Genomic DNA, 12,373 nt, shown 5'->3' with positions numbered 1-12,373 from the left:
TTTTTTTAGATAATGATTCAAAATAGTTGTTTCTTCATGTAATTTCTATTTGAATCTGAGATAAACTACATATAGTTTCGATAATGTTTTATAGAAAGAGAAAGATTGAAACTTTACTTTTAGTTTTAATATAGAGCTATATTCCATTTGCAATGAGATGTTGACTTCAATTCCATTGATGATTTACAAAAGTCCCCTATCTATACCTGTTATCAATAAGTTATTTATGAAATATTTTCCGCATTTTCATTTGACCCTTTGACAATAGACTAATAGTTTTGTACATGAGCTGTGATACCACTTAGGTTGATTACTTGATGAACAAATTAGTCTCTTATTGGTTCTTTTAAATTTTTTTTTTTTTTAAATGTGGTTGATTAATTATCTTTTTATTTAACTAGTTTGTGCATCGCACGGGTTAGCGACTAGTTTATATATATATATATATATTTGTTAATATGTTTAATACTCTTTAATATTTGGTTAAAAAAATTGTATGAATCTATTTATACAAGGAAAACTGCCCTGACCTCTCTTACTTGGAAAAAAAATGCCATGTATCAAATACATGAGTCTTCCCTCTTTCTTCTCTTATCTATTGTATTGGGTGTATACAAAATGGATAGTCGGACTAGTAGTCACAAGAAATGTAGAAAGACTTGTTACATAATTTGCAAGCAAATGATTTCACAAATAACAATTAATAAACACAGTGCCGGCTCAATGGTATAAGCTATTGATGCGGCCGCCTAAGGCCCCATTGAAAAAAAAGGCTCCTAAATTTTAGCTAATAGTATTAATTAAGCCGAAATATTAACAAATAAATAAAATAATATTTTCTTATCAAATGAAAAACAAATAAAAAAGAGAAAGAAATACTGTGTCCATAGCATTTTTACAAAAGAAAATCCTAAATAACAGTTTGTTAAAGGTTGTTATTGACAGCAAAAAAATAATTTTAGTTTCAAATAGAAAACAAGAAGTAACCTAAGATTTATTATGAAAAAACATTGTGAATAACACTTCTAAAAGAAAAAAGAAAAGAAAGAGAGCAATTCACAAAAAAATTCACAACATTTTTCACAATAATCAAGTTAGTAAACTTGTACTAGTTTTCAACTAGATTCATCACTAACATTATTCTTTTACTCATTACTATCAATCTGTCACATTAACAAATGTAAAAAATTTTGTCATATTTTTTTGTGTTTATAAACTCTTTTAAAAAAAAAAAAAAATTTCGTGCTTCATGTTAATTAATAGAATACAAGTTCTCTGCTGAGGAGATACAGGAGGCAAATGCTACAGTTCATAGAGCAGTAGAGAATTGGCAAAGGAATGCAAAGCTAGAACCGAAAAACCATATCTTAAAAAGATTTCGTGCATAAGTAAAGCTGTGAAGAGTTACCCAAAAAAGAAAAAAGTGAGAGAAGCTGTGGAAGAATACTTTTTGTTGATTTTGGATAACTAATATTCAGTTAAATATGTAAACTCTTTTCTATGAGAACTCTCTCTAGCACCACATCTAAATTTCTCTGCCTTTAAGATGTTCTAATAATTTTCCTGTCTGAATTCAAAAAAAAAGATAATCAATTTTCGTCTTAGGCCTCTAAATACATCAAGCTGCCCCTGAATATACAAACAATACATATCAATCATTCATTCATATGTTAATAAAAGAATATATTTTAAGTTTCATCCTTCCTTTACAGACATAAAACTTTTCCTTGTCAAATTAAAATATAATCACCCCCTTTCCTTTCCCAAAAAAGAAAAAAAACCATAATCATTTTAAGCTTTTAAGAAGTCCAACCTTTAACCTGCCCCCACCCAAAAAAAAAAAAAAAAAAAAAAAAAAAAAAAAAAAAAAACCAAAACAAACCTCCAATCTTTAACCTATGGAGAAAGCCTTTTTTACAAAATTAACTTTCTATTTCTCCTTCAAATTCCTTCCCCCCCACCCCACAAAAAAAAAAGAAAAGAAAAAAAAAAGGTTATTTACTAATGGGCCTCACGGTTGATCATTTCCATGTACTGATTCAATGACTCTTGCCTTTGCAACCTCATTTCCTCATTGAACTTCTTGATAAAAGCCTCCACTTGTCGGTTCAACTCGTCCTGACTCAGTGACGGCTCTTTCCTTAGAAGAGGAGGCTTCCCAGGCCCAGGCCCAACGGACAAAGCCAACGCCTCCGGTGCTGCCTGGTTGGTACGATCCTTGAACGTCTCTGATTTCTTCACAAGATCACCCAGCGAGTCCACGTGGATATCACGGCCGTGATTCTCCCACGTGTCAGACTTCTTCATGTGCCTACTCAGCGGCATTGCTCTCCCTTCCGTTATCGCCTTCCACGTGTTCTCCAATGTCTCGTGCCGTTTTGGCTTTGCTACTCTCAATGCTCTTGCACCTGAAAAATCAAAATAACTAATCTCAATTAACCATATTAATTACATGACCAAGGTAACACTCCTATAATTAGAATTTGAAAACACAATTTCATAAAATTATAATTGAAAAAAAAAGAAAAAAAAAAAGAAAACATGATTTCAGGTGTTTCGTTGTACGACTATCACCAGTCTTTTCTTATGAAATTTTTTTTATGACATCTTTTTGGCCAAACTATTTTATTCGAGATAAGATTTGACTTGAGTACACGATTTCATAACAACTATAACCAATCTTTTCTAATGAAGAAATTTTGTTCGAGTTTTTTTTTTGCCAACTATTTTATTCAAGGTAGGGTTTGACTCGAGTCTAATACTATAATGTATTGGACCATAAAGATGGTTTGATCGCGTATGTGTTATTATTCTAGAGTACTAAATCCAATAAAATTTGAGACTTTCAAAAGATTAGTAGTAGTATTATTTCTAGAGTTTTTCTTTTTCACTGTGGAAATTGGGAAAAGTAGCTGAGTGTGGAAGAGAAAGACGCCATATTTGAAAGCTGTTTTGTCCGATAGGTAAGTAAACAAAACGAAATGACCTCGTAAAGTTCCAAGAAAACACAAATGATTAAGAGACAAGAATTAAGAACAAAGAATAGTATTAGTAATATAGTACCTTCAGGACTGGCCTTAGCCGGTTTCCGGTGGCCGAACCTCTCAGAAACCAGAGGTTTCTCCGCCGGAAAAAGATACTCCGACGAGACCACCACCTCCTTCTCCGGTGTCCACATGGCACTCGGAGCCACGAACTCGTCCTCTTCTTCCTCTCCATTCATCACCACCGCAGCAATATTCTTCACTTCCGGAACCACAGTCGAGTCCTCCAGAACACCAAACTCCTCCGGCGGAATATCCGCCGAAGAAGGCATCGGGTAGAGATGGTGACGGTCGGTGGAGGAGGCGGTGGAGGCTGCGGCTGAGCTGCCGCTGTGGTGGCGGTGGTGGAAGCGCGAAGAGGCGGCGATGGTGATGATAATACCGTTGATGATCACGTATACATAAGGTGGCTTGAGCCAATAGAGAAGCGAAGCCAACGTGACAGGCAGGCGAGACGCTGAGAACTCCATCACCATTGGAACCCAAGCTTTCAAACCCAGTCCCATAAACACAACCCCTGTCGAGATCAAAATAGCCTTCACCGAAAACATCATCGAACCCATTTTTAAGGAAACAAAAGCAAAAAGACTGAGAATGTCTTTGAGCTACAGTGAGTTCATGAAGATTAAAAAGTGTGTGATTTTTTTTTTTTTGAATGGTGGTATGTGGTGGCTAAGGAGCTGAGTTGAATGAATATTTATAGAGAGAGAGTGGGAGAGACTTGTGATTGACTGATGGTTAAAGGGACGCGGTTTTGTGATGGAATGTGAGCCGTTTGATGTAACGGAGAGAGGAATGAGGGTTGAGATTGAGAGATGAGTTTGCATGTGCGATGTGGGGTAGGGGGGTGGTGTGGCCTTGTGTTGTGGGGGTGTGGCCCATTGGTGTCGGAGCTTATATGCTGCCTCTCTAGAATATCCATGTTGGCCTCACTTACTTTACAAGTGTCAATTTTTTTTCTTACTTTACAAGTGTCAATTTATTTATTTATTTTTTGACGGGGGGAAGTGGCAATTTGTTTAAAGATATGTGATTAACTATTGGTTCTATTTAGTAAATCGTACTAGGGTGTGGGGATTATTCATAACTACTTTACTAGTACTATTATTATATCAACCTAATCCTAGGGCTTTTGTTAAGGTTAATTAACTTTCACTCTTACCTAATCCAAGCTTTGAACTCTGATGACTACTTGGCAGCTCCCTTTGGGCATATAATTTCTGATATTAAGTCCTTTTCTCCCAGCTTTAGGTCCCTAATCTTTTGCCATACTCGTAGATTGGGAAACAAAGTAGCTCATAGACTAGCTAGGGAAGCTTGTAATTTCTCTTTTCCTTTTTGTACTTGGATAGAAGAAGTACCTGTAAGCTCCTATGCAGATTACTCTGCAGAAATTGTTAATGCATAGCCCTCCCCTGCTTTTGCTGGGAAGGTTTTTCTCAAAAAAAAAAAAACTTTCACTCTTACCTATTTCAGGCAAGTGAAATAAATAGGGCATGTGATCGAATGGGCATAATATGATCCACAATGTTAATTATTGGTGATGAGTTTTTGTGAAAGTAATACTACTTTAATCACAATTTATAGGGAAAAAAATATTTAATTCTAAAATTTTTTGTCTCCCAAATTATAAAAAGTGAAATAATCTCATTTGTTTAACCTATTTGCTTTAAAGAGCTATTTAGATTGTTTTCTTATAAACTAATCTTCTTAATCTATTTAAATTATTCTACATCTATTTTAATGAGATTGTGAATCCACAAATCACTATAGGAGGGGAAGCTAATACACAATAATTTTTTATTTTTTATTTTTTTTAACATAGTTTGAGAGTCTCATGATTAGTAAGATTATGCACATAACATTTTTTATGATTAAAATGTCTCACAAGCAAGGCTCATCTTTTTCCATTAGATCATCATTGGTTATTTTACTTATTGACACTAGCGTGAGTAAAACCTATCATGGCCAAATCACCTTTTAAAGATAGCTACTCAATGTTACTTTATCTTTGAGAAGAGGGGGATTTATTATCAAGTCCCCTAAGGACAACCCTTCTTAAGGTAGCTAGAATTCCTAACGTAGTCAATCCACTTTCAATAAAAAAATGGTCCAAATTTCTATTAACTTTTATATATCAACATTTATTGTTTCCCAATATAAATGGAATTTGTTATATTCTTTTTACCGGTTGCCTTAAAAACACTAGTTAACATAACGAAATATATACATTTTTATTTTAGTTTTACTTTTTTTAAAGTGCAATTATTTTTTGAGCAGAATGCATCAATGGAAAAAATTATACCAAAGTACACTTCATAATCCATCAACATTTGAATCATTACCCACTATAGGATAAAAACTGATTGATTTTTTTTAGTACATTCCAATCTTTATTCTAGTGGGCCAATTTGGTTGATTAGACATAAAGAAGCTTTCTCAAGTTGGTTTTTTATATACTGATGTAATCTTTCTAGAGAACGTAAAGAGAAATCACTTTTACAAGCAAGAATCCAACAGTGCACAGTGGGTTGCAACAGTTTCAATAAAAGTTTTAAACGAGTCACTCTCTCACAACTCAAGTGCTCAACGGCCAAAAAATTGACCGTTACTCACGGAGGATGTACCAAGATCCTGAAGCGCTGGTCTAGTCACTACAAAACACGGGGGTCTTGGGCCGCGTTTTTTAAGCCGTGGTTATAAAAAACGCGGTCCAAGATAGACTGAAGCCGCGTTTCATAAAAACGGGGCCATAGACGGGTTCTTAGGCCGCGTTTTTTAAGCGGGGCCATTGACGGGTTCTTAGGCCGCGTTTTTTTGAGCTAAAAACGCGGCCTAAGGACCTCCGTATTTTATTTTTTGGCAAACTTTTTTTTTTTTCTTTTCCTTAACTGTGGCCGCATTTTAAAAACGGGGCCATAGACAGGTTCTTAGGCCGCGTTTTTTTGAGCTAAAAACGCGGCCTAAGGATCTCCGTATTTTATTTTTTGGCAAACTTTTTTTTTTTCTTTTCCTTAACTGTGGCCGCATTTTAAAAACGGGGCCATAGACAGGATCTTAGGCCGCGTTTTTTTGAGCTAAAAACGCGGCCTAAGGACCTCCGTATTTTATTTTTTGGCAAACTTTTTTTTTTTTTCTTTTCCTTAACTGTGGCCGCATTTTAAAAACGGGGCCATAGACGAGATCTTAGGCCTTGTTTTTTTGAGCTAAAAACGCAGCCTAAGGGCCACAATTTTTTTTTTTTTTTTAATTTTATTAAAGGAGGACCTATAGCCACGTTTTAAACGTGGCTATAGGTTAAATCTATAGCCGCGTTTTAGACGTGGCTATAGGTCCTCCTTTAAAAAAAAAAAAAAATTGTGTTTACAAGTGCTGAACCCATTCGGTGAGTTTTTTTTTTTTTTTTTTTTTTTTTTTTTTTTTTAACGTAAGTCTATAGCCACGTTTAAAATGCGGCTATAGGCTTAACCTATAGCCGCGTTTAAAACGTGGCTATAGGTCCTCCTTAAAAAAAAAAATTGTTTTCAAGGGCTGAACCCATTCGGTGGGTGTTTTTATTTATTTATTTATTTATTTTTAAAGGAGGACCTATAGCCACGTTTTAAACGCGGCTATAGGTTAAGTCTATAGCCGCGTTTTAAACGTGGCTATAGACTTACGTAAAAAAAAAAAACCCCACCGAATGGGTTCAGCACTTGTAAAAAAATTTTGTTTTTAAGGAGGACGTATAGCCACGTTTTAAACGCGGCTATAGGTTAAGTCTATAGCAGCGTTTTAAACGTGGCTATAGACTTACGTAAAAAAGTAAAAAAAAAACACCCACCGGATGGAGAATATGGAATATGCCATTGAATATTCTATGGCATATTCCAAAATATTCCATAAAAAAAAAAAAAAAATCTGAGATTTCAAAATTTGAAACCTCAGACTTAACCACTCGTTTGGTCCAAGCAAAAGGAAAAAAGAAGCTCCCTCACAGCCTCTCTCAAAACTCTCTCAATCTGTCTCTTTCTTGCTGATGCTGTATGAATGGGTTTGTGAAAATATGGAGTTTTGTTCATTGTTGTTTGGGTTTTGTTCATTGTTTTTCCCTTTAACTTTCTGTCTCTCTTTGCAGTAGATCTAAAGATTGAGTCTCTCTTTGCTTTAGATTTGAAGATTTTGAATCAATGAAGCTAAAGTGCCTCAAAAAATTATCTGTCTTTGCTTTATTTTTCTTTGACCCATGGCCGAAAATTATTTTCTTTTGTTTGATTGTGTTTTGATTAATTTTTTGTTTGAGCATATGGACTCTTTTTGGTTGTGTTTTTGTTATGGGGATTTTTGTATTTTTGAGCTTGTGCTTTTGTTTTCCTTGAATAGTTTGTGTTCAGTTTGGGTTGATTTCATTGAAGGAGATGTTTTGTTTGTGTTCTTGTACTGTTTTCTTGTATTTTAGAACATGTTGTGGTTGATTAATTTTGAAATTTTCTGGGTTTTTGTTTGAATTTGAATTTGCTGGGTTTGTATTTTTGTTTTGAATTTCTTTATTTATTTAAAATTGAAATTTTAAAGTTTGAAAGTATTAATTTTAAAAATTTTAATTTTAATTTAAAAAAAAAACTTTTGATTACCGAAAATTAATTTTTGGTAATCAAAGTTTTTTTTTTTTTTTAATAAAAAAATTTAAGGGTATATAGCTGCGTTTTAAACGTGGCCTAAGGTTAAACCTTGGGCCGCGTTTAAAACCCAGCCCAAGACCACAACCTTAGGCCGCGTTTAAAATGCGGCCCAAGACCACAACCTTAGGCCGCGTTTTAAACGCGGCTATAGGACCTGGTCTTGGGCCGCGGTTAAAAAGTGTGGCCATAGGACCGTGAGTCCTATAGTCACAGGTTAAAAAGTGTGGCCATAGCGTGGCCTAAAAAAACGCGGCTATAGGCTATAGCCACGTTTTTTTGACATATAGCCACGTTTTAAAAACGCGGCCATAGAACCTTTTTTTTGTAGTGAGTGGCTGCTGCGTTGGGGTTCAGCCCTAGCATGCATGTGTGTGCACCCACACTGACCGACCACATAGACCTTGCTCGAGTAGTAGTAGTACAACTGGTCTGGCTCTGGTCATGCAAAAAAGAGCTGTCTGCTTTCAGAAAGAAAAGAAGAAAAGGGTAAACAAAGGTTGTGTTTACAGGTTGGCTATGCCCCATCTCTGCCTTGAGCGTAAAGATTTGCTCAAATGGAATCGACTTTTCTGGGCCCCCCATCCTAATTTTCCTCCATTCTAATTGAGTTTTGAGTAAAAGTTTTTTGGTCGTGGGATGGGGGATTACGACCCGGACGATTAGTAAGGTGCTCGAAGAGTTTTAGGATCACTTATGTTAGGGATTATAAAAAAAAAAAAGGTAAGAGCTTTTTGATAATGCAAATTATATTTAAGCTCACAAAAGTTAAGCTTGAAAATTGACAAAATTCAAAATTCAAGTGTGATATATGTAAAAATTATAGGCTTATTTTTGTCAACAAGTGATACAAATTAAGGGTGTATTTAGTATGAAAAAAAAAAAAAAATTCTTTAAGGCTATTTATTAATTGACCATTTAGTGCTTCATTAAATATTGTTTTATAGAATTTTTTTTAAAAAAAAAAATAAAGTCAAATTGCACACAACTATCAAGAAATACATTGAATTTATGCCACTAATTACTTATCAATTAACATTTATTAAAAAACGGGGATAAATTTTTTTTTTTTTTGTTGGCTTAAATTACTTATAAATAATTCATTAAAGAAATAATAATAATAACGATTTAGTTAAAAAATCCACTAAAATTTGTAATATGGTATTTGTGAGCCGAGTCCAACTCATCATCATCAATATTAACAAATGAATATAAATATATGTTTCTCAAAAAAAAGAATATAAAGATATATATCGATATTAGGTGACTAATAAAAGTAACCCAATCGGAACCACATTACTTCCTCCAATTGACAAGGGCCCCGTAAGATCCCACTGCACGCAAAGGAAAAAATTTGGACTCAGAAATTAGTTTATAGTTAGTTCATATTAAATTGACATTCAATAAATTAATTTCTCTTTCTTGTTTAGTCAATGATTCTAGGATTAGTTGAGAAGATATTAGACATTTCATGTACTAATTTATTTTTTATTATTTGGTGACGTTACACACACATTATCTATACAACACAACACACTTTGCACTAACATAGTAATTGAGGATAGATTGTTTTTAAGTTCAATAGGGAAACAACTTGTGCCACAATTGGTTGAAGTGGTCTATGTGGATAATAGACGATCATTTTTATATGAATTTACCATTTTATCTTTTTACTATTCATAATAAATTATTTTATTAAAATATGATAAAAATTGAAGCAAAACAAAAGTCTCTAAACTTATTATTTTAGTTTATATAGTTTTGGAACTGATTACAATCACTCAGCCCACCTCATAAGTACATCACCATCCTATTGATTCCATCAATAAATGGGATTCATCAGCCACAAAATAATATGAACTCGCACAACTAAAATAATGCAATTCATTATTTAACAATATTTGGTCTTTTTTTTTTTTTGATAAACAATATCTGGTAGTTGAAGAATATAAGTGTGGGCCATTTTTATAGGTCAAGACTCCCAAAGTCAACAGAATAGGATATCCTTTTTAAAAAAAAATTAGGGAATGCACACATGATACGTGGTCTTGCAAGTTACTTGGATAGCAAAATAGGTGAACCATCTCAGTCGGTCACTTAAATCCATATTATATTATCAAAAAACAAAAACAAATAACAAGAATGTACTCCTCAGATCCATAAAAAAAGATTCAGTGTCCTTAAATCATGTCCTATCATCCTATGCACTGCGTTTGCATTGGACATTTGTAACAAGCTGATTTTGACACACCATATCCAAGCTTTTATTTTTTGATGAATCATCCACGTCCAAGCTAAAATATTTTCATTTCAAGTGCTTGGTAATTGTATATCATATGATGAAAGTGCAAGACAATTAATTATTCTAATATAATTAATATGATGGGTTATGATGGATTATGGTTTATGAATAAAGAAACGTTAATAGATACTTTAAGGGTATTGATTTATGATGTATTTTTAGAAACTTTTATAGGAAAAAAGGTGTTTTTATTTTAAATTTTTTTTTGACGGCTTTTTATATTTATGAAAATGATGTTAAAATTATCTTAAAATGATTTATTAACAATTGCTCTAAGAGCACCCATTAACGTGAAAATATAAGCCGAGATACTATTTAGGACACGTTTGATATACTGTAATAGACACTGTAATGTAATAGATATTCCTATGACATAACTATTCGGTTGTTTGGTTATATTTTTATTACAATGAATAGTTATTCCTTATGAATAGCTATTCTTCAAAATGAGGAATAACTATTCCTGATCAAAAGTACTGAATATCTATTCCTTCACCTTATATAATAACTTTTTAAAAAAATTTCCTAAAAAACCATTAGTTGCCACATTTTCAAAAGGAAAGAAAATAAATTTTCCTTCTTGTTAATTATTAGCTCTATTTTGAACACCCTAAAATACACTTATTTTAGGAAATTTGACTTAAAAATGATATAATTACATTTTTTTTATACTCTATTAAATTTTGGATGCATATATATTCAGGATTCTATTCCTAAATGGTCACCGAACTAATGAATAGTAATACTTATGACATTCCAACTTAATGTATTCTTTGTAATACTTATTTCTATTCTCATGTAATAATCATTATAGTGTACCAAACATACCCTTAATGTGTGACCAGTTATATTGGTCATCATTTTTGAATTATGAGCGTTTTGCTATCAATGCATTATGGCAGTTTGGATCTACACGCGACTTCATGAAAGTTCAAGCAGTTTGAATAGTCATTCATCACTGTATTCATTTCAGTTGGTGCGAACACCGAACTTAATTCACCTAATCTAGTCCAAATTAATACGTACACATTATACTTCCCAACAAGAAAAAGGAAAGTTCAAACCAAGCGTTAATTAAATTGTTTACAGTTTGGTGGAAAATATATATTGGATAATGCTAAGGCAGCCCCACAATAAGGATGGGCATTTAGATATGTAGTACGTGTAAGTAACTACCAGTCCATTGTGATTGGTCTGTGTAGAAAAAGTGCCATGTAAAAAATCGCAGATAGAGCAAAATCTTGATGGTGAAGATAGTTTTGGATATTTCCAGAGAACCCGGATCATTATCTAGAAAACATTAAAGTTATAGCTTAATTAGTAAAGAGTCGATGATCTTTCTTATTAAGTAACTGATTCAAACTATTTGTTTACCCTAACCATTGGAAAGAAACAACGAAATTGAAAGAAATTAAGGCTTTTGCCACTTTTTTTTTTTTTTTTTTTTTTTTTTTTTTTTGTGGAGAAACCAGGCTTTTGCCACTTAGTCAAATGGTTTGAATTAACTTTTTTTTAAAGGTGGTAAGTTCTCAATTAGTAGACCATAAAATTGTGTCAATCAATGGTTAGGGAAAATTTGTAACTAATATCACAAATTTTCGTACACCTGTAAACCAATATAGACATACATACACACTGTACAATGGAATGTGTTTGTACGTGTATGTGTGTATATATTTAAGACCAATTTTGACAATAAAATTCCATTCATATATATAAATATGTGTGTGTGTGAATGCTAAGAGGCATTTTAGTATTAGAAAACCCATAAAAATAACAAAATTATTACATATTGACTTAGAAAACCCAAAACTCTCAACAGTTTTGAAAGGTAACAGTATTTGCTTCTCTTCAACTAAAATTTTTAATTCTTATTCTAATTAACATTTTATTTTATATATAATTCAAGAGTTAAAAAGGGGAAGAGAGATTTAACTCTAAACATCTCTATTGAAAACTTCGTGTTAGTTAGTTGAGCTAAAACTTATAAAACTTTAGCATCACTATTCAACTTTTAAACATTAAAAAACTTTCCTTAGATATGAAATACTTTTTTCGTTACATGCAAAATATAGAAAATAAAGTATTATAAGGAAAATTTTTGATGGGAATAGGGGAGCAGTTGCCACCACTCAATCCTCCATAACTCCGCCATTTGTGTTGTAATGAGTTTGTATGAACATCAATACTAACTTATCACTTTAGTAGCTATGGGAAAAATTGCGAAAATTCTCCGCAGCGTTAAACTTAATAAACCTTTTCTTTGCTTATTGAAAATTATGTTTTCACTTAAAATTTTCTGATGTGTGAACATAAAGGGTATCAAATAGTTGGACCATTTGAGCGTGCTGAATGGAAAAAAACAAGTA

General features: G+C 32.9%; 1 protein-coding gene across 1 annotated transcript; it reads right to left on the bottom strand.

Annotated features, from left to right (window-relative positions):
* Nucleotides 1-1,636: 1,636 nt before the first annotated feature.
* LOC115991979 lies at nt 1,637-3,722 on the bottom strand. Its single transcript, XM_031115993.1, has 2 exons — nt 3,064-3,722; nt 1,637-2,408 (listed from the first exon to the last, which is right to left on the bottom strand). The coding sequence occupies exons 1-2, from the start codon at nt 3,605-3,607 to the stop codon at nt 2,002-2,004; spliced, it is 951 nt and encodes a 316-aa protein (XP_030971853.1). The 5' UTR covers nt 3,608-3,722; the 3' UTR covers nt 1,637-2,001.
* Between the last annotated feature and the right edge of the window lie 8,651 nt (nt 3,723-12,373).

This window comes from Quercus lobata, chromosome 5, assembly GCF_001633185.2.
Source record: "Quercus lobata isolate SW786 chromosome 5, ValleyOak3.0 Primary Assembly, whole genome shotgun sequence".
Lineage (NCBI taxonomy): Eukaryota > Viridiplantae > Streptophyta > Magnoliopsida > Fagales > Fagaceae > Quercus > Quercus lobata.
Note: the sequence above shows the minus strand (reverse complement) of the source record. Positions and strands in the feature narration are given on the sequence as shown.